At 46.3% G+C, this 23835-nt stretch overlaps 1 protein-coding gene across 1 annotated transcript in view; it reads right to left on the bottom strand.

The window, feature by feature from the left end:
* The window catches only part of ZSWIM6 (zinc finger SWIM-type containing 6), a 527701-nt gene that overhangs the window by 96843 nt on the left and 407023 nt on the right, over nucleotides 1-23835 (bottom strand). The window contains exons 5-7 of the mRNA XM_078675132.1: nucleotides 18739-18918; nucleotides 10320-10496; nucleotides 9937-10083 (exon numbers count right to left, since the gene is read on the bottom strand). Coding sequence (XP_078531258.1) covers nucleotides 9937-10083; nucleotides 10320-10496; nucleotides 18739-18918 — 504 coding nt within the window. The remainder of the gene's footprint in view (nucleotides 1-9936; nucleotides 10084-10319; nucleotides 10497-18738; nucleotides 18919-23835) is intronic.

Genomic DNA, 23835 nt, shown 5'->3' with positions numbered 1-23835 from the left:
CAAAACCGTTGCCATCCCAGCGAGTCTCCACCTTGTGCAACTAAAATTTCTGCACAGAATTTACATCACAGGCCCCCAACTGACACACATGGGTGATCCATCAGACGGGTTCTGCAGGAGGGGATGCACCCACACGGGTACATTCATGCACATCATATGGCACTGCGACCCAATTCAGGAGTATTGGCACAAAATTCATGACAATGAGCGAAACACTGGAAACTGAAATTAAGCCAGAGGCCCCTAGATGCCTTCTCAATATCTGGGAACTCGCCGACCTTAATACACACACTATACAGTGGATTACACTGGGCTGCATGATCGCTGAGAGAAACATCGCATAACTCTGGGGGGGCGCCACAGGCTCCTAAAGTTGCAGATTGGAAAAAGGATCTTGATCGGTGCATGTTAAGGGAAAAGACAGTGTTCGTAGCCCGGGGATGTCCCGAAAATGGTCTAAGATGTGGGCTCCATGGCACCTGAAACATGACTTCAACACGCCGAATGTGCATTCCACGATGCCCCTGGTGCGTTTGTGGGCCGTATTGTACTGCCACTGGGCCTGTCTGTTCGGGGCTCAAAGTGCAGAGTGAATATTCTTGATCACCTGTGACAGTGCAGAGAGACATGAGTCAATAGTGGAGAAGTGTGGCTAGTGGAGAAGTGTGGCTCAATGGTTAGAGCGGCAGACCCTGATGCAGAAGTCTAGCCCGGGACCAGGGTTCAATTCCCCGCCTCGGCGGGTCTTGGGCTCAAAATTCCACGGACCTGATCATTCTCGCCTCGGTGCCTATTCCAATCATGGAGTCCCACTCTGCAACTCTGGGCAATAGCTTGCTTAATCTCCACAACGGCCCCCACAACGCTAAGGATGCCTGGCCTCCACCTTGGGGGTGCCCAGGAGTGGACACCTCACAGGGAAAGCCAGGATGGGTTCCACAGCGGTATTCGTACAAGCGCCTTGAGACCCTTGCGGGTGAGTAGTGCGCTATACAAGTATCAATTTACATTTTCTTTACATTTATTTCCCCTTAGTGAGGCTAAAAACATCAGTTGCAAGTTATATTCCATTTCCTGGGAGCTGAAATATCACCCTTCCTGTATGCTACTTCAATAAGCTCAGAAGGTCAACTTAGCCAACAAGAACAAAGAACATTTGTAGAGTTATGCTGTGCAGTAAGAAATTAGACTGCGATTTATGCCAATTAACAAAAGAACATTAAGCCTTGTACTACTTTCCACGTTATGTGGAAAACATTCACAATCTGCTTCTAAAGAAAGCAAAACTGTTTGTTCCAGAAAGTGACTTCAGAACTGCTATTAAAGCCCATGTGCGCTTGCATCTGGGTTGTGGTAATGCCCTACTCCATGGCCTCCCAGACTTGAACACAGGCATTCTACAGGTCACAACACTTCTCAACCAGAAGAAATATAACAGCACCCTCAACCTTGATGAAACGTCAGATTTCCCCCCGACAACATCTTGAAACCCAGCTGCATCATTTGCAATTCCATGAGGAACATCCAGCTTATCTTTTGGACAAGCTCACCATTGCTGGTGGCTCTTGGTAGACACAGTCAGGCCCCTATCGTTCTGGAGACTAAGTGGAAATAAGACAGCAGGACGGACAGGAAGGACAATTAAGACGGCAGGACCAGTACCCCCATAATCACGAGGACATCCTCAATGCTGCTCAAGTTCAGGAAAGCGTTGAAGACTCGTCCCTTTAAGGTACACTATATCACAATGCAGTAACAAACCAACAACCAGCATCATTTCCTATCACTCTTGCTTGTATGTTTGCTTTCACCCTATATAGTGTCCTTCTGCTTTACTGGCTGGATAAGTGCTATACAAATACCACATAAACAGACTAAAACTAATTTGTGCAAAACCAAACTCAGTGTGTAGCCAAGTAAAATGCCCTTTCAGATTGTAAGTGGCTGGTCAGGATATTGAAAATTGCCCGAACTAACTGGACATTGTATTTAACAAATTAAAGTGGAAGAACTACATAGTGCCAATTGCTCAACAGGCAAGGAAAACCATGCACAGCTTGTAAAGTTCAGCACATTTCTACATAGGACTCCTAACCAGGATGAATTAATAAGCGCTCCCTAAACTTCTTGGCTACTGAAATCTGCTTTCCTCTAGGCTATAATACACCTAAAGTATGGAAGCCTTTACGCTGTGAATGTTAATTAGACAGTTATTCTCGTACCCTCGTTATATGTTGGTTCTTATGAATTCAGGGCATGGGAAGCTATCTTCATTCTAGCCTCCCCCTTGGCATGTGAGGGGGTGTTAAGATTTTTCAACAATGAAATCTCACAGCTATTCTACTTTTCACTTTTACAGATTGATCCTTATGAGGAGCTCCCCATATTTAAGTAAATGCAGCACCACACTTCAGACACCGCCTTGAAGCTTGAAAGCTGACAGTGCAGGGGTGGCTCCTCAGTTTGAGAGAAGGTTTGCCCTATGATAAAATGCCCCCAGAGATGAAAAATAAAATGGTAATGAAGTTAATTCATTACCATTTTTTCATCACCCAGTCCCGAATGGAGCATCAGGACAGGGTGGAACTGCGGCTGACTGGCAGCAGCAGGAAGGAGGGCACTTTCAGTTTAAAATGTGCATTTATTGACCGGCCGTCTTGCGGCCAGCCACACATGCACACTTTAACCCTCCCTAACCCAGCTGTCTTTAGTCTAAAGTCAGCTGGGTTAGAGAAAGCAAAAGCCTCCAGTGCTCTTCTGGGCGCGAATAGAAGCTGCTCCTACCAATCCTGGCGCTGCGCTCATGCTGGTGAGAGCAGCACCTGGATTGGCTTGGGAGTCTGGAGCCTGCCTGGAGGAGAGAAGAAAAAGTGGTGGGCAAGCCAACTGCCGAGACAGCATGTATTAATAAGTGCCCACTTGCTGCATTTTTTTAAAGTATTGGAGGAGTGAACAGATGGCCATCTATTATTTCTCTATTCATAAGTAAACACATTGATAAGCTTGTGCACATTACAGAAGAGGGGGTGGAGCTATGCAGTATGCTTCAGTATCAAAGTGAACCCGCCAACGGTAAATATTGCTCAGCTCTACCAGTCTGCATTGTATTTTCACGAGGACATATACAGGTCGTCTGCTAGTGCAGTAACTTAATTTTCTGTTTAGGTCCAGAATATGGAGGTGGAGAAAGACCTATCCTTTTGATAGCCTGAATATGGCCAGTTTAATGGCAAACCTCTGCAGGGGCATGGAATTTGTAGGAAAACAGTAATTTTAGTTACAAAATCACCATTTTAGCAGTTCGGAAAAGCACCACTGATAAACTTACTGACTCTTTTCACTGCCAACCCCTGCAGTTAAGTTTCCAGTGAACAAGGTAATAAAAGCCTTTACTGAGTTTCAAAAAAGAATACGTCCAGATTGTCCCAAAATCCAGCCTAGGCCTTATGGTATGTCTGAATGGAAATATTGGCGTTGCTTCGAATACAAAATGGATGTTGGACCAAGCAATATTTTTTGCTGTTCCATGGCTACAGCGTGATTTACTTCCAGTGATACTTCAATATGCAAAAGATAAGTAATTTTCGATATTTATTAACCAATGAGTCATGATTGAATACAGCTAAAGTGAATATACAAAAGCAATTCAAGTAAAAATAAAAAAGTTGGCAACTAGTTCCATCTAATGCGTAGTACGTCTAATGAGTGGTCTATTTATATTTATTTTTAATTTGTTGCACTCCAAGGAAATACCTACGCAAGCTCTATAACATACCTCCTCTATTGTATCAACATTGAGACATCAACGAACAAAAGCCTTTTCTGGTACAGACTATGGGACTGCAGATTGCTCACCTTGAGAGGCCTTGTCGCTCCACATCCAGTCAGTCCTGACCCAGATGAAACGTTGGCAAAGTAGATCTGCCTGCCTTCCTCCTCCATGTGTGCCATCAGTTTGATCTTTCTCCACGCTTGACGTGGAGCTCAAAAAAATCAGAATATGTCAGAGTGCAGATCTCCAATATTGGCATCTTATTTAACTGAATGGGACTGCAGGAGTAAACTCCACAGAACAGAGGAATTTGGGTCTGTGAGGATCCACAATTAGAGACTGCCGGAAAATGCGGTCCCAAAGGTAAGTAACTTGCTCTTCTGATCGAAATTTCTAACCACTGATTGCTTACCTTGTGAATAGATACCAAAGCAGTACCTCCCCTGGTGATGGCACTGAAATTACTCAAACTAGGAAATTGTGTAGGACAGCCCAGACAAAGTGTCCATCCTGCAAGGCCTGGCAGTCCAGCCAATGAACGTGTGGAGGGATGTTAATGTAGCAGCCTGGTAAATGTCGAAGACTGACACTCCATGCGCAGCGCAGTGATACAATCCTTTGTCCTGGTGGAATGGGTATGCAAGCCTTGGCGGCTGCTTCTTGACCTGCCCCTAGCAGATCTTTATGGCCAATACAATCCACAGGGGGAGATGGTGCTCTTATGTATAACTTTCTCAATTTTGGCTCCAAAGAAGCCCAGACAAATTTGGCTTAGTAGATGGTCTCTGGTCAGATGGATGAAAACAATAATAAGAGTATCCTCTTATGATCAAGACAATGAAGCTGCTCCTCTTCTCGAGATGGATGAGGCAGGGCATAGAAAAACAGAAAAGTAATGCTTTATCCTATGTGGCAGGGCGTGACTGCCTTTGGCAAGAAAACTGCTTTTTTCTTGAGGACGAGTTTGTCCGGAAAGAAAGATGTACAAGGTTGTACAGGACAGCAGTGCACCTGTTGTATTGCCCTCCTGCAACACAACGCTTGCCCTCTTCAACTCCTCTGGCAGCGGTTCCATCAGCTCTTCCATTTCATCCCACTATTGGTGGACATTCCTATTTAGCAGGCCATTCGAGCTGGCTACCTGCCACTGGTGATAATGATCTTTCCATTTTTTCTCCCCGCCATATCTACTCCTTCCTTTCCTTGTCAGCAGGTGGCCCTGTAAACAAGGGCGTGTTTGCTCTTTTGCTTGCTGTTGCACCTATGAGTGAATCAGCTGGCAAGGGTGGATCCTTTGATGAGAAGCGGTAATTACTCTCCACACTTGTTACTGCCCAAGGATGGCACCTTAAATGCTTCTTTGCCCATGTCAAGCATGCTAGGGATTATTAGGAGAATTTCTTCTGCTTGGAAGGAAGCATGCTTCTGATTATTCCTCTTTATCAGAACACCAAAAGTCTGCAGCTCTCTTTACTACTGTATTGTACGCAGTGATGGGACTGCTCTGATGGCTAGGATTCCACCCCTTCATGTGGCGAGTACACAGTCAGTCATCGGTTGTCTACCCTCTGTGAGACCCTCCTGTTCCTCCAGTTCTAAAAACCTCTTACCATCCCCTCCTGCAGCTATGGGGTGATGGGATTTTCCAGCTCTTTTGGTTCCTCTTTTTCCTCCTTTTCCTCCTGCTTTTTCAGTGGAATCCTGTATCACTGAAGGGAGTCAAATTCCCTCTCTTGATTAGGGTTACAAGTTCAGCCTCAAGATGCTTCCTTTTCCACTCTACCTTGAGTGATCTTTCGGTGGTGTTAGGCTTAGTTTTGGTTTTGACATCTATGCAGAGGAACTTTTCGGTGCCAAAATGGGGTGCTTTGATGTTTCAGCTACCTTCGGTGTCGAGGAAGAGTGAATTTTCAGGGCTGATGTTGGCCTGTTCACAGATGGTGTGTAGCTGCTTTTTGCGGCTTCTCTTGCATGCCTTTGATCCGCTCTTGAGAGTGAAGCAGGTTGAGGGTTTGCCTCCATCGGTGTTCCTTGCTTTGGACCAGTGGGGATCTTTGGACTTCACCATGGTCTTCAAATTCGAAGCTTTCAGCTCTGATGGATCACGCCCTAATGGGTTTGCCTTCTGTCTGGCCTTCAAGGTCCGATTCTTTTCCTTGGCCTCTGCCCTCTCCAAGAGGTCCTACCCATCGTTAGACATCCCAAACTCTTAGAGGGGATGCCATGGAGTGAGGTACTCATCTCTGCTTCGGCCTTGCTCAGATGGTCTAGGCAAGAAATCTGCGAACACTACATAGTCCTACACACTGTGGTACTTAGGAAGGCAGAGGTTGCAGACCTCCTGCGTGTCCTTCTGGGCAGGCTTGTGGTTGCACTTGGGGCAAAACCTTAAAAGGGTATGCTTCATGCTCACTTCTCATTCTGCCACCACACGGCCTTGTTGCATCCGTCTATTCACCTTAGTGTTTTCTGCATTTTCTTTGTGTATTCTACTGCTTACCAGTAGTGGTCAGTTATTCTCCCTCAACTGCGATTGTCTGTGGAAAACTCAATTTCTTCTTCCTCTATTCCGGACTTCTCCTTTAGGCATCCAGGCCCAACGTCGGAAAAATACAAACAACCTGATGGAGACTACGTCAAGGGGTATATGTCTGACATCACATAAGGAGGGGTTTAAACCAAAATGGCTGATGCTGCCCAAAACCCCCCCCAAAAAACACTAATAGGATACTATTCGCCACACAACCACTCGATGGCAGAGTAATGCACAACATGGCACTTCAGAAAAGATTCACATTGCTTAAGTGTTCAATAAGGAGCACCTATTAGTCATGTTATGCTCCGCTATCTGGGAATGAGCAAGGTGACACGACCTCCCACAGGGCGATCATGTGCTGTCGAGGTTGACAGGTTTTGCAGCAGAGGCGGGCCTCGAGTTTGGGGTAGATCATTGCCTCTGGGGGCCTGCATGCTTACTCCCAGTTCATGTCAATACTTCACATGTAATGCCACTGCTCTGCTAGGATTCATAAATGGAAGCCCTTGAATGACTGAATCTCAAAATAAATCTCAGTTAATGGCCCTTACTGCATGAGCCCCTGCTACAGTGCAGAGTTCTGCCACAATTCAATGTCTTAATTAAGTACCTGAGTTGGTGCTCATTGGAAGAGGTAGTTTAATCAAGAACACATGAAGATCTGACATGGTTTGCCACCAACTATTCATAATTCCACCATACGCTCCCTTCAGGCATATCATGTGTATGGCAGAACTAGAAATCTAAAACACTGAAGCATGGCCAATTCTAGTAATTTCTAGATTAGGATTCTTTAGAATGCCTTCTAGCAAGGATTTTACTATCCTCTGCTTACAGCACAACTTACAACTGCATTGGACTGACTTCACTCCTAATACTCACAACAGCTATCCCCTCAGCTACCTCATTCCCTCGTGCTCAAATCAAACCTCATACGTTCTCGAAAAGTATTATAATCATAACCAGACTAACACTTCCTGAAAGGTTTTACTCCCATCATATCATTAACCTCTGCAAATCCTAATTAAGCTTGTCTGCATTTGAACACAGCTCACTACAGTTCCATGCTCAAGCTTCAATTACAGGATTAGCCCTAGAATGGATTTCCTTCTACCATTCGGATTGCATTTTCTCAGTCTGCCTCACTTTCCAACAACGCCATCTACTGGCATAACCTTTGGGTCTGCTCTGGAACCTCTATGGGTCACAAAAGCATCAATTTACCTTGGTGAAATACATTTTGGATTCCATTCTAATGGTTCTAAAAATATGGTTATTTATAGGTTTTGTCGCTGCCAGTGCCAAGTCCCGCTTTCCTGCTGTCCAGCCCTCCCACTCACACTACTTATGGCGGCAGCTGCATGCCTGCACTGCTGGCGCGCCAGAGCCAAGCCAGTCTGCGCCCGTCCATGCCTGGACAACACCCACCCCATAGACCCTGGTTCTCGGACCATCTACCTATACAACGCCAGCACCCCCATTCCCTCAACACTGGACGCCACACATCACTGATGGGCACCCATGGCCCTTTTTTCTGCCAGACCTGCAGCTGCACCTTTGTCTGCCACCGCACACCAGCCCCACCCACCGCAAGACCAACAAACACCAGACCAGGCTGCCTCAAATGCATCCTGCTCAACACACGCTCCCTTCACAAACACTCGGGAGGACATCTAGGACCTGCTTGACTTGGTCGGAAACCTGGATGAACTCCACCTCTGCCCTGGACATCGCTACCACCATCCCGGGCAGCTACATCATTCACAAGGACCGCACCCAGCACATCATACACAAAAAAAAAACTGCCTCGCCACCCATGCCAAAGGCTTCTCGACCAACATGGAGCACCTCAACTTCCAGGTCCAGACCAACCATAACACCACCCTCATCTACAAACTCCCCCTGGATCCCACCCACTCTTCAGCATTTCCATAATAGACTTCATCACACCACATGCTCTCGCCTCCACAGTGACCTGGACAACTCCAATGACAAAAACAATGCCTGAACCCACTCAGCTGGACACGATCGACACCATTTTCTCCGCCAAAGACATCACCTTCAGGCACACCGAGCTCCATTGGACTGACCACCACTGTGTCCACTACTTCACCAGACACTGCATATCACCACACACCCAGCTCCCATTGCAGAAGCTGGAACAAGGTAACTGAATAACAGCTTATCACCTCCCTCAGAAAAATCACTTCCCGACATCCAGACGCCAACACCTCTGCATGCAACCTACACCGATGGATCACCGTGGACGACACCCTCAAGATCATGAAGAGCATCCCCTACTGAGCACCCTCGGACCCCTGCCCACATCACATCTTCAACAAAGCAGGCACCACCATCGCCCCTGAACTCTGCCAGTCCATCAACTGCGCCACCTTCCCGGAAGACTGGAAACATGCAGGGATAAACCCCTTGCTGAAGAAACCCTCTGCTGACCCGAACGACCTCAAGAACTTAAGACCCACCTCTATTCCCCTTCCAGCCAAGGTCATCGAGAAGGCCATCAACGTCCAACTTGGAGTTAATCGTCAGCCCTCATCCTCCTGGAACTCTTGGCCGCCTTCAACAGCGTCTCTCACTGCACCCTACACACCAGACTCTACGACACCGGGATCCGCAACAAAGTCCTGGATTGGATCCGCTCCTTTCACACCGGCCGACCACAGTGACTACCTCCCATCTTTTCAGAACCTGCAGAGACCAGCTGTAGAGTGCCTCAGGTTTCCTCCCTGAGCCCTACTCTAACATCTACATGGCCCCACTTGCAGCCATCGTCCGAACCACACTCAGTCTCCTACTCCGACACACTGCGGATTGTCTCCCTACCCAACAAACCCACAGTCCCCAAAAACAACTTTAACGGGATGAAGGCTGTCGCCACCTGGATGAAGAACAGCTGCCTTAAGCTCAATTTAGAGAAGACCGAAGTTCTCATCATGGGCTCCACCCCCTCCGCCGACTCCGGGTGTCCTGCAGCACTTTTGAACCAGACCACACACGTACCTCAAACAATGCCTCGCATTCCACTCGCCCACCAGAGACCGCCGCTCCGCCCAACTGCGCAGGCTATATCCCACATATCCACAATGCTACAGCTGGTGGAGAATCCTTCTCCTACCTCGCAGCAAAGACCTGGACCACCCTGCCTCTCCACCTCAGGCAATCACAGTCACTGCCTCCGTTCAGGAAAGTCCAAGACCTTGCTTTCGATTGAACCACACCACCTTCAACGGACCAGCAGCTTCCCCCCGCCCCCTCCCCCTCCCCCTCCCAGCACCTTGAGACCCTTACCAGTGAACAGTCGCGCTTTACAAGCCACCTGATTGAGTAGCTATTCGGCCAGTAAAATCAAAGGTGCCAATTTTTGATTCAATACAGAATGTCTCGAGTTTGAACCTCACTACTTAAGCAGCCTTCTCAGTTTATTTCAATAATTTATTATAAAAATATCTGAAAAATCAGGGGGAAAGTTTCATACATTAAACATGATGCTATTGGATAGCTATGCTTTGCTACGTTCTTGAGCCAGAGACAGTACATGAAACTTCAGTCTCACAAAGCATTAGATGAGCCATCATTCAGATTTCATAGCCAGTTACCCTACAAGTACCTTTCTTGTGAATCCGGAAGGCATCCATCTGTTTCTGCTGCTGTCTTCTTAGTGTATTCACAATTGCTATTGCTAGTCGAAGTGCCTCCCTGGGGTACCCGTGGGACCTCAACGCATCCACCCTGGCACATGCTGTAGGAACATGCTCTGAAACAGACCAAGTCACATAGAATGACAACAATGTGGCATTTCATTGCTGTCCAACAATGAACTATTTTGTTATTAGAAAGAAGGATCTAAGGGTTCCCAGACTTTAATTTGAACAGAAACAAAGTACCATCTGCAAACAATTAAGGTGGGGGGACTCCACCTTCTTCACTCTTAAACATTCAATGAAAATAGATAGATGCCACAAAAAAATCATTTCCGGTTTAATAACTTACCATGCCAGAGAGGCCAGCCGTGAGAGTCAAAGAGCGAGTTTTCAGTGTCATCATGGTAACAGTAGTTAGTGTACAAGTCACTGCTGATGATGTGCTGCAAGTGGCTATCCTGCCAGTGGAGATCGCAAGCCTCGATAGCTCGAGTGAACACTGTCCGATGAGGTCGGCTTGATGAATCTGTCATTTCACAAAAATGAAAATCTTAGTTGGCATAGCCATAGACCACTATTTTGTCTAAGGCTTACGGTGACTCTTGGCAAGCGGCCCTTTCCTTTTTGAAAAGCCTGCACAACCTATTTACACTCCCTCTTTCATAATCACATTGTTATGCTTGCACAAAGTATACTAAGCAAGCCCAATGCGCAATCATCCCATCAGAACAAACGTCTAGCAATGCTAAGGAAACTGTGGCAGCTTAGAAAACAAAAACCGGAGTCCCACGATTTATTCTCAATTCACTCGGAAAGAGACACCAACTCTTGGGCCTTCCACAAATGGTTGTCAAATAGAGGAGTCATGTTTGACACTGCTTAGGATTAGCAAGTCCAGCATTTATGTCACTGAACATTTTAATGATTCCGGAAAAAATACCATGCATTGGCAAATAAGTAGTTCTGGCCTTGTAAGCCTGCAATTTTGTAAAAATATGTTTGCCTACATATTAAAGACATTAAAAAAAGTGTAAATGTATAAAGTAGAAATACTGCCATCTAAAGGGGACATACGGAGGTTTGCCCAACAAAATAAAAAGGAAGTATTTCAGAAGTAAAGAAAAGGCGTAAGGAGAAATGAACACAGATTTGCCTTTCAGCACTAGCACAGAATTCTAGTATATAAGAAAATGCAAAATGTTGCCGCTCACAGGAAAGCAGGCAAATCGTTGAATTGTCCTGACCCATTGCCACGAGCGGTATGCTGCTGTGGGCGGAAACAAAATGTGAGGGACACTACCTACAAATGACCAATGGGTGAAGAGCGCTGGCTGAAAGCCTCTACGTATATAATACATAATTATTCAAATCAAAAGTTTTTTGCCTGCGCCAAATTAAAAAAGTAAACTCCGCTGTTCAGAAAAGGAAGGTGAAAGAGGGAGCCATGTTGCAAACAGGCATGTATCTAAACAAGCTATTTTCAGAAGATGTAATGAACTGGTTTTGATGTCAAACTATATCAGATCACTTTTTTAACGTAAAGGCCAGTTGAAAGATTAAAAAAAAGAGCAATCATTCACTGAATGCAGTTTAGTAAAAAAAAAAAAAAACACTTTCCCAATTGTGCACATTCTAGTGCCCAAAACATTTCGCTCAAAATTCATAATCAATTAAAAAAAAAACTCTTCCTAACACATTAGTACACTTATGGTATAGCTGTAGTTTTACAGATAAATTACAAAGTTTTTCCTTCTTTTGGAGTGAGTTGAACTTAAATGTGTAAAGAACACAGAGGGGAAGTAGTCTGAACCCAGTGCAGAGCACAAAAAGATCAGCGTTGCAACAAACTATTAAACCTGATTCCCATTTATCAAACATCTCCTTAACAGCAATTCACATTCTATTAATACTAAAGTTGATCTCTTGATAAAAAAAAAAAACTAAAAAGGACAGGGGCGAATAGTGGAGCATTAAGGAAAGAGAAGGGGAATTCAAGAACCCTAAAGGGATGTGTGAAATGTCAAGCAGCACTAAAGTAGAGGGAATGTCATGGGGGAATTGTGGGGACAGGCCTATTCAGTTCATAAATCAAACAGAAACCCCTTTCCCAGGTTTCAAAGTGCAAGTGTATATTGCTGGCTGTGGCTTGCTGTACTGGAAGCAGTTCTGAATCAGCCTTAGGTTTTTTAACAGCCTACAGGTTGACTCGCATCTGCTTCCATTCAATCTAGGTACTCTGAAGCAAATTGTACAAACTTGCTTTTGACAGTTGTCATAACTGTTTAGAAGGCCATTCCACATTGTGCACTTGGGGACATTTCCAGTCTGTAGGATGATCCATCCACTAGGAATGGGTTCTTAATCAGCTGTTTTTGCACCGATGATCTATAGTGTTCTTTAGATTGAACCTACCTTCTACTATTGTGTACCTTTTGCTCCTGTGAAGTATGTGTTTCCTCATAACCTGGATTGTATTTTTTCGATAATGAGTAAGTAGCAGTTGACTGTTGGGATTGTTTTTTGAGGACATTTAGTACTGCGAATTAGAACAAGAGCTCAATTCGTCTCTATCAAAGGTTATCAGTCAGCATGTTTTTACAGCTAAAAAAATATTTTGGTGTGGGTATATATAGGGAAACATAGGCCTGAACTCGGATGTGGATGATTGTTATGCCAGATTGCTAAACACATTTGGATAATGTAAATTCTTGTGCTTTTGCCTTCTGGGTGCAAAGAGGAATGCTACATTTTGGTGATATACCTCATTCCTATGAAACATTGAGACACGAGTTCCAAGAGGAACATGCAGGGGTGGACAGCACCAGTTCTTCTGGGAGAGAAGTAGCTTGAAGTAGCGATTATCTCAATATATTCCAAAACGGAACCAAAACATTTCAAAAGATGGAGCATGTGGATTATTGTGGTGGGAACACCGTGATGAAGTGTCAAGGGCAGTCCTATCAGCATATGTTCAGAATAAAAGGGCATTTGGATTGACAGACTGAAAAGTGTAAAAATGGGATAGACACAGGTAGCTACATGGTGCCTATAGGGGTGTGGAATGGAAGAAGGAGGAAGAAGGAGGAAGTCTGGGTAAAAAAGTAAATGACCAAGGACTTGGAGAAGGGAAAAAAGGACAATAGTGTGAGGCACAACATACCTGGATGTAGAGTGCCATAGCAACAGGAACCAAAGAGATTCTGTTGGTCAAAGATCTGTCAACAGGAGGAAGGCCTAAACACAGACTAAGTGAATATTTTCAAGAAATCGTTACAATTACTCAATCACCTACTGTAATTTATCATGAAGGGAATATAAGTTTTTGGTGAACTATTCTTTAACAGGATCCACTGTGGATTACTAATGCTGTAGCAAAATATTAATATAGCGGTTACTAACACCAACATGGTTATTGAAGAGCTTTACACTCCGGTACCAGCTACCAGCTACTTCATGGACGCTTAGTGATCATGGTTAGGCATGCATAAATAAAGTTTACTTAACAAAAAGCAGCTGCAACCACTACCGCCACACTACCTGTTTTCCATGAGTGCTAAAGGAATGGTGCACCTACATTACAGCTGCAATTATTCATTTTGTTATTCATGCTTGGTCGAACGTGAAGACAGAACATCATGCCTATTAGATGTGCAAGTGTTCAGCAGGGGGATATTTAATGAAAATTCACAAATACTCGGTAGGTTGAGGGTTGGACATTTTGCCTAACTCCACTATACAGGCTGGGCAGGCCTGGCCATGACTTTGGCCATTTTACTCAAGCATTCCCGCCAATCAGAGTGACCACTGACTTGCCTCGGGCACAGTAACTAATAAAATATCTTCCCTGCTCACTTGGTGCTCCTCAAAAACAAGGGTCATGAACTCTGCTTCACAAAGAAGGGAGTAATAAGAGCAGCTCTTAACTACAGAGAGCAGGAGAGATTGTAGTAGTGGCTAATTCAACCCTTCAACTTTAGGGGCTACATACAATCATGAGCCCAGGTGTTCCCCCACCTTCCAGATACTCAAGCACCCTCCTTCCCACTACAATCAGGGAGCATGAGGCAATGTAGTTGCGACGTATTACCCAAATTTACAATGGAAAGTCAGTTTCTTATCCAGATATAAAGACCAATTCCCCACTAAGACAGTCATGAGCCACCAACCAGCAGTAGTGTCATGGCCTAGTCCCCATGGTGTTAGTCACCCATGTTAAAAAGTACACCTTGGGAATACCCATTTCCAAAACAACCTAGCACTCTGTGGCTAAACAACAAAAGTACAAGTTGTAAGCAACCAATCAGTGCATTGGTCACAAGTGTCTCCTGTACAAGTAAACGTATCAGTGGTGACAGGACAAAATAAAAAACTTGTCACATGGATACAGCACTAGGACTTGCGATGATACATCGTTCTGCAAATACTATTATATATATATATATATATATATATATATATATATATATATATATATATATATATATCAACCCAAAGTGCTCCTGAGCACAAAGACGCTACTCCTGGAGGAAAGTTCAACAGAACCTTTATTGAAAACCGGCACAGCCTTTCCTGATTCGTTTAAACAATCCCTGACGCGTTTCGGTGATGAACCACCTTAATCATAGGGTGGGGCCTGAACAATCCTGGAACGCCCTGCAACCCATTTTCTCCTTTCGCATGCACTCCCCAGTGAGTTGCATGCTGGGTGTTGCAGTAGCCACTGTACTTCCCCCTCACTGGAGGCCATGTGATTGTCCATTATTTGAAAATTCCCCAATATTTCCACAAAGTTTAAAGCCCTCCAGTGGGCTTCAGGAAAAAAGTTGTCCGGTTTAAATATGCATTTTCCTCCGTGCTGCTGTCAGGCTGCCATTCCGTTACAGCCACGCAAACCTGTGACCTTTTTGCCAGGCGGTGCAATCTTTCACGGCCGGAGCCGCCGTGTATTAACATCAACCCAAAGTGCTCCTGAGCACAAAGACGCTACTCCTGGAGGAAAGTTCAACAGAACCTTTATTGAAAACCGGCACAGCCTTTCCTGATTCGTTTAAACAATCCCTGACGCGTTTCGGTGATGAACCACCTTAATCATAGGGTGGGGCCTGAACAATCCTGGAACGCCCTGCAACCCATTTTCTCCTTTCGCATGCACTCCCCAGTGAGTTGCATGCTGGGTGTTGCAGTAGCCACTGGAGGGCTTTAAACTTTGTGGAAATATTGGGGAATTTTCAAATAATGGACAATCACATGGCCTCCAGTGAGGGGGAAGTACAGTGGCTACTGCAACACCCAGCATGCAACTCACTGGGGAGTGCATGCGAAAGGAGAAAATGGGTTGCAGGGCGTTCCAGGATTGTTCAGGCCCCACCCTATGATTAAGGTGGTTCATCACCGAAACGCGTCAGGGATTGTTTAAACGAATCAGGAAAGGCTGTGCTGGTTTTCAATAAAGGTTCTGTTGAACTTTCCTCCAGGAGTAGCGTCTTTGTGCTCAGGAGCACTTTGGGTTGATATATATATATATATATATACATATATATATGTATGTTTTTTTTTTTTTTTTTTTAAACACCACAAAATGGTTAAAGAAGGTTTACCACATAAGAGAAGCATTAAGCTGAATGATAAAAAAATGCTAATCTTGCCTTTGTAGATGCTGGACTTTCTCCAGCCAATAGCCAGCCTTTTAATTTGCATACTGGACCACCCAACTTCCGTTTTTATGGGCATGTGCTCAGCAGTGGCAGCTCCTCTAAGGCGGTAGAATGTGCCCCACTGCTTGTTGAGCAGAGCAAAAGAAAAAAAAAACAACAAGAAGTTATAATTTTATTTTTCTTTGCAGGACTCCAGCCAAGTTGAGCTGGCCGGGCTGGGCTCTCCGTCAGAGGGAACAGGAGTGGTTTGCACTCACTCGCAAAGTGCGCATAACAGTTTGGTCGGCACTCTGGGGCCGGCCAAAAAGTCATGGGCTTTTGGCATGTTCTCCACTGGGCTGTGTTGCACAGCTCAGTGGAGAACATGCTCAACCTCCCAGGTACTACCTGAGCGGCCTGTTTGTGGGCAGCTCAGACCAATCACAACGCTGTGCCAGCAGGTTCATGATTGGCTGGGAGAGTAGAAATTGAGGACCGAGGAGAGACGTGTGGCGGCTGAGGTAAGTTTAATTTAATTTTTTTTGTCATGCCTCCCCACACCCCACCACGTCCGTACAGAGGCAGCTGCCACTCATGCTCAGGGAGGTGGCACTGAAGTATTTCTGGTCAGTGTAAGAGCACTGTGAGTCAACTCTTACCTAAAGTCTCATTATTGAAATCCTGCAGTAAGTTTGGGTGCCCACCACACACTTGCAGGCCTAGATTAAGTACCAAGTATGCAGTCTAGCAGCACCGATATGACAATGTATCCGGTGGACCAATAGGAGACTAGCAGCACAGATTGTACCACAATGATGTTGTCTTTCTATCCTATTTTCCATCTGTGGAAATATCAAAGAACACAACTTAGCATGGACAGTGGAGCTCGTGTTATTTCTTCCGGTGCGGTTTCAGAAAAGGACAGCCTTAAACATACACAAAATTATCGCGGTACAGTGCTGCTTGAGAGCGTACCAGTCCTTCAAAGTATCACGCATCACGCGTGACACTAACGCATTTCATTCTGGTGTTCCGCATCACCGCACTGAAATGCTTTGTCACGCATTTTAATGCCACTCTTGGGTGCTACTACTAGAGCTCTGCTGCTTCCAGCTCTCTGGCTCAAACAGTTAAGGATCATCATGCAGCTCTGGCTAGAAGTCAGAGTGCTGCAGTGCTAGCTACACTGTTACAATTTACGGCCTCACAGCCGCGCCTGGCTTAATTAATATTCCTGGACCAGCCCACGGCGCCGCGCTGCAGGCTGTGACACTGACACAGCCCACACGCACCAGGGTCCCGGGGCCTGTCCATTATCTGGATGAGACATCATGGCGGTCCTCCTGCACACTGCAGGAACTAAGTGAGGTAACTCGTCGCCAGAGAAGGCGCACTCACTCGTGGACTAGAGTGAGTGAAGTCAAGTCGTGCGCTCGCCACTCAGCTAAGCTGCACTGAGTGTTGCCTCAACAGAGCTGCTGCTGGCTGGCGCTGCGCAGTTCCACCCTAGTTGAACTGCTTCTGAGCAGAGTTAACTTCCACCAGGCAGGCATCCAGCCGCAGCGTAGCCCCTGAGACGCCCCGCTGGACAACGACTGGCATCGCAAATTGTACCACAGTGGAGTACTCAACTCTGGCTGAGCCTGACAGAACAGACGATGATCATCATCATCCTGGCCCGTGGGCCCCGGCGCTGCATAATGACTGGCATCATGGGTGCTACGGGAGTGTGACTAGACTTCCAGCATAGTGACTGGTGGTGCTGTAGCCAGTCATCATATGTGCCAGCCAGTGCGTCCGCTGTGACCCTGTCAACTGTTCCGCCACTGGGCAGTGAGTCTGGACTGGCGCTGCTGCCGTAGTGACGCTGCGGTAAATTAACTAGTCTCACACTGAATGGCTGTTTTTGCTGCAAATCATGGCGCAGCGCTGCTTGCTCGTACCGCGGCAAATTTAGAATCAGACAAATGAATGTTACAATTGCAGCGGCCAGGACATGGTCACTAAAATCTCAGGCAGGCGGCTTGCGGCCTGAACCTGACGCAAAATTGAAGTAAGTGACTGTACTCGCTGCAGTGCAGCAGTATGTGTGTGAATTTTTAAACCATAATAAAGTTTTTAGCGGCAGCGCTGCAGGATTAGGCAGGCCCATACTTTAAGCATGGGCAGCCTGCTGTGTGCCAAGAAGGCACAGTCTGTGCAAATACAGGGTAATGCGACTTATCGATTTCCATGTGAGTGAAACATTCCGCCCTTTCTTCTTATCCCGTGCCCAGGCCGCAAGTACTTAAAGGCGAAGCTGAACTGCATCTCCTAGGCAGTGCTGAACCGCCCAGGCCCCACCCCTCTGAGCCCCTTTATTGCAGCTCCAGGACCCGCTAGTGCAGGCTGGGCTCCCGCGTTTGCCCCCGCCACTGCAGATACCGGCTGACTCTTTTGCTGTGTAAGCCCCTCTGGCACCGGGCTGTACCAGACATGGAGCCAGGGAAGGACCAGGACAGCCGAGGCCTCGGCTGCCACCTTACCCCCACAGGCCCTCAGTTGCCATTTTGACCCTTCACGCCCTGAGAGCAGCTGTCAGGTAGGGTGAACAGCAGCTCTGGGGCTAGGACTGCAGACCCGGGAGGTGTGAGGTAGCCCGCTCAACCATTATTTTAGGGGGCTGCCATATAATCATCCCTGGCCCTTTCTCGGGTGCCTGCCCATCACTAGCCAGCAAGCACAGTCTCGCACTCTATGTCTGTAGTCCACCACTACCACCCCACACTCCTCCACCTCGGACCGATGGCTAGTATTCCCTTGTAACAATGGCGTAGCAGGATCCCTGCAACCTCTACCCCATAAATGACTATCCGGAACATCTGCTCCCTCTGTAATATGGTGAGTACATTGGGTCAAAGGTGCATGGTTTGACCAGGGAAGCAGTGCTGAGCCCAAACAAAAAACACTTTTTATAGGTAGACTAGTTCGCTGTCGCTTGGTGAGACCTCTGTGGTTGGTGCAAGAAGTTAGCACCATTGCATGATTGTGCTCATGAGGAAATGTCACTCTTAGTTGTTGAAATGTCACTTATAATTACACTGAAATTATGAAAATGTCACATAGCAATATGAAACCTTGGCAGCTATGGCCCACCTGGATTGGCATGAGCACCTTGAGGCAAAGCGTTGGTTAAGTTTGGCAGCTCGTTCCCGTGGTTGCCGTCTTCCCAGGGACAGACATCCACGCTGTTCCACTTCCGCAGCTGCTTGAGCCAGCTCGCCTTCTGCTCGGCTTTGCAGTGGGGGTTCAGAACGATGCACATCCACAGCGCCCCTGATGGAAAGGAGAGAGAGAGAGAAGGGTCAGTCTGTACATGAAGGTCACGCGTGGAACAGAGCATGAAACGATAATCTTACTAACAGCGTGGAGCTCGGCAAAGCAGCCCTTTCAATGCGGCACGGACGAGGCTCCATGTTTGTGTTTACAGTCTCAAGCGTGAAAGGCTTGTTAAATCGGAGGTTCACGTTCAAGAAACGAATTAAGTCACAAACCATAAGTAACGAAGCAGTGCTGCCTGGGTCAAATAATGAGCTTTTCAAATCTCAATGGGAAGACTCGTCTTGACTCTAGGAGTCGCGATCAACATTTGTTGAATACTTCACCATGTAACATCCACACTTATTAAATCAATTAATTTTTGACATACAAAAATAAGCGAGGCTCAATTAAAACTAGTTAAAAGTATCTATTATATTTTTAATTTAACGCACTCAAACCTACTTTCAAATTCATGCATTCCAGGGCAAACCTTCTCAAAGCAAATGCAAAAGGCTTCTTTGCGACCACTGAACCGATTATATATTTAGCCAAAAACAGATTAAACAAGAATTGGCATAGCCAATAAGTCTCGCCTTTGGGGCTTTAGAAGTGTTTAGCTAGAGCTATTGGTTTTGCCAAGGTTTGTTAGCCAAGTTGGCGTGTTCAACCCTCACAGAATATAGCATGCCTTGCAGAGCAGCACATGCTCTCCGACTCTAGAAGCCCCAGTTTTTTCATCCCACTTAAAGTCTGTCAGTTTATTTACAAACAGACAGGCCATGTATCAACTTAAAACTAAACGCACAGTCTTGCCAATTCAGAAAACTCCAATACTGTAAGATCAGGGAAAGGCGCTTTCATAGCTTATTTGACAAGCGGGAGGGTCGCTTTTTGAAAGAAGGACAAAGCAAACGTCCCGGGACAGCATAGAACACCAATCTGAAAGTGGTCCCCATTTTCTGCTAAAAGGAAACAAATGCTGGGGTAGATAGAACTATCCGTCCAAGATCACACTACTGAGTAGGAAAGCAGGGATTATGAAAACAGAGGCCCCTCGGTTTAGACAGCACAGGTTGGCCAATAAGCTACACAATCTCAGAGTATACACCAACCCTGTCTGTGGCACGGCAGGAGCAAGGGCAGGTATGCATGTCCCAGTTTGTGCCGGGCAGCCACGGACTGAGCGCAACCCTCCCTTCCCCGCCCTCCTCCCTGTTCCAGCACGCCGGTTCCCGGGACTACACCAGATACCAGCTCAAACTGGTTTCAAAGGGATCTGTAAGTTATCCGATATGGAGTGCCTGTGTTGTGTTTGTATAGCGTGGGTTCCATGCAAGGAAACTGGGTTGGTGTTAAAAGTACACATAGCACTAGAAACATAAAAACCCCGTCTTGTGTTTATTTTACATAAGGATTAGGGAGAATTAAGAAAGGGGTTCGGACTCCCAACGTGCACGTTTGCTTTGGCACAAACTGACTTCATATATGAAACGGTTACACTGTTGCTGAATCGGTGCTTTCGTATTCTTTACACAGGAATAAATATAAGTAAAGCATTCCTATGTTGCTACAATCAAAATATCCTTGAAACAAACTACTTGAAATGCACTTGGCTTTGCATGTGTTGTCTGCACAAAAGATTGTAGAAACACAAATGCACTGTGCTCGCGTGGAAGCGGTTTATAGTATCAAGAACAGCGAGCTCGAGGAAAAGTGTGCGTGTTCAAGGAAAGCGCAGCCATGGTAATTAGAAACAATGGCCACTGCTCGCTCCCGCAAGGTGGATGCCGCCACACGCACATGTGTTTGAAAAGTGCAGACCGATTCCAAAGAGTCATCTCGCGCAGCGCTAGGCTCGACCTAAAAACGTTTTCTTTCGGATGTGAGAAAGTGACAGACCAATCAGGGTTCCCCTTTGCAGTCATTGCCCATACAGCCTCACGTCTCCCTGTAGGTTTCTTTACGCCCCATCGCTTTAACAGAAAACCATAAAAACGCACCACAGCCCTAATACCCCCCCTCAGATCTGCACTCCAATGTCAGCCATCCGAGCCCCGTGTGTAGTGCTGCAGCCCATGCATGCTTTATAGCTCCTGCAACAGGATCCCTGGAGCTGCCTGGCAGCAGACCTATTGTCTTCAGTACATAACTCACACTGTGGGCTTTACTGTCCATCTCACATCCTGGTGATTCAATGGCCCTTTGTCCCATTCTTGTGCTGCCCCTACCCAGGACCATTTCAGTTTAACACAGTTTTGGTCGAGAATAATCTTCCACTGATGACCTCAAGGAAAGTTTTCTTTTCATGTTTCTTCAGCATTAAACTTTTCAGCACATAGGGGGGTAGTGAAAAATGTATTGCACAGTTCAATGAGATTAAAACAAATCTAATCACTTAGAGGGGTAGCAAAGCTTTTCTTTTCACTGGTGTCTCTCCATCCTCATCTCCAGGTCATCCTACCTAGCATCTCTACCCTCACACGCATGGTTCGCTCCCTCCCTCCATGCGGTCTCCTTTCTCCCCAATTGCGGATACCGAGCCCATCCCCTCTCCCACCATTAACTCTGCCCTACCCAGCCCGACTTGGTGCCAGCATCCCGCCCCCACCCTGGTCTTCTCCCTCCAGTCTGTCCCGGTTCTTTGTTTATTCTTGCTCTCTCCACCCCAACTACCTCCACCCTTATTGTGCCCTTCACCGTACTTGTTCACTTTTATCCAAGCCGAAACTTTTTGAAAATACAGGCTTTTTTCTGTAATTAATGCATCCCGTTTTATGAGTAAGCCGAGTCATCAATAGCAAAAAGGCACTGCATGCGGATAGGTGTGTCCAGTTCTGGAGGCCTCCTTTGGATTGCTGGTCCCAGTCCTGGAGGCCACATCTTCATTAGTATAAAGAGCGCTGCAGACCAGCGAGAACGGAGCCTGTGTACCACAGTCAGGGAGAGAATTTGTGAAAGGCAGCGAGTCTTCTAAGACCCCCAATGCTGCCCGGTGGCAGGGTCCCACCTCTAATTCACCTTGGGTTAGTTACCAAAATAATAAGGCAAGCGCTGGAAACTGGAAGACAAGAAAAAGGTTTATTTCTCATGAGGAGACCACATCAACTGCAGACACCGGGATGTCTGAGGGAGGTGTTCTGCTGGCAACTCCTTTGGCTCTTCCTTTGATACAGGTTTGACAATGCATTTGTTTCAGTATCATGGTTACACGAGCTTGGAGTCTCCGCCCCGGGCAGGTTGTCACACAAGCCCAACAGTAATTCTCCTCCCACCCAGGTTATACAGACAATTTTATCTTGCAGCTGGACCTTGCTTCAGGGTCTAAAACATGTGAGACCGGCCAGATCTAAGAGTCTGTTCTGTTGATAAAAACAGGTCCTATTGTTGGCAAAAACAAGTCTTGTTGTTTGCAGTGCAATAAAACATGTTTGCAAGAGTCTGTTTGGTATTTGGAACCTGTTTGTGTAAGAGTGTCCAAGGGTTTGCCTGTAAACAGAGATGAGAGGAAAAACGAGTTTGTGGCAGCAAGTGGTGCTTGAGGTTTGTCGTGGCAAATAGAGATTATAGCCCCCAGCACAAATCAGGTTTGGTCAGAGGGTCAGATAGATGCTAGTTAGGGCAGGGTGAAACAAAGGTGACCAACAGAATACAAAATGGCTGCGGTCGGTCAGAATGACTGCAGCTTATGTGCACATAGGAACTTCCACCATACAAGATGGCGCAGATAATGTTCATGATGGTCGTTTTGCTTTTAATAGTCGCCCCTTTGAACATATCTAGCCAGCTTGTCAGGCTATTTTGATCTCCATAATGTCCTGTATCTCTTGCTCATACATTACTCTCATTTTTGTCAGCGGAGTGTCCATAGTCTTAGGGCGCAAGGTACTAATGCAAAGAGAACACAAAAGTGGTATAAAGTGTACAACCAAACAAACACATATTGCCAATACTGGGACCAAGAGAAACATTGATATTTTCCAACCCCAGTCCTTCAAGATGCCCCAAAGCTTACTTCCAATTGTCCAAATCTCTGATCCTTGATGAATTTCTGAAGACAGTCTATGGAGATGTTTGATTGGTTCATAGATAGAAGGTGAATTATCAGGAATTTATACACAGCAGCTGGCACCGATGATGCTGCATGCTCCTCCACGGTCCGCTAGTACCACATCTGGGACCATACGATTCTGAAGAGCAACCAGACTGATCGCTTGGAGCTCAGCAGTGTTGGTGAGGATGCCAGCAGTGGCGTTCAGGGTGGTCTCTACTGCCTGGGACAGATGTCTGATGGCTCGGCTGATTGCCATCGGACCCCATAGCGGGACGAGCCCTTTTGCTGCATCGAGGAACTATCATGCGGCATGCCTGATCAGTGTCTTTTGAACGCTGATCTCTATGATGCTCTGCATGGGCTGTGTAGGTTGGTGGCAAAACAAAGGTGATGTAGCATGTGCCTCCCCAGTTTCTTGGGAGCCAGGTGTAGGCTTTGGTTCCACAGACAAAGTACATATTGGATGATGCAACAAGCGCTGGAGGGTTGGCAGTGTTCAAGGCCCTTACAATGCTACAGGTGCTGTGACCCACATTTATAGTCCCACGGCCTTCAATGCATACAAGGCCAGAGACGTTCACCACAGATAGGGCCACAGTCAGTGTTGCAGCAGTTCTTTTCTTAATGTAGGAAAATGTGGCTCTGTTGGGATTGTTGAACACTTGCATTTCCACCCGTTATTTGGAGGGGACATTCATCGGGAATGTCGCAATGGAGGTGTTCGGGCAGAAGGGTGCGGCTGTTCTTCCTGGCTTGTTTCGCCAGAACTCGCTGTAGAACTGGGCAATTTTTCCGTTGGAAGTGGCACTGTCTTTGTAACTTTCTTGTAGGAGCATCATCCAGGCAAGGCATGATCCGTGAATAGAAAAGGGTGAAGGGAT

Source organism: Lissotriton helveticus, chromosome 2_1 (assembly GCF_964261635.1).
Source record: "Lissotriton helveticus chromosome 2_1, aLisHel1.1, whole genome shotgun sequence".
NCBI lineage: Eukaryota > Metazoa > Chordata > Amphibia > Caudata > Salamandridae > Lissotriton > Lissotriton helveticus.
The sequence above is the reverse complement of the archived record's forward strand: the minus strand, read 5'-3'. Positions and strand labels throughout refer to the sequence as shown.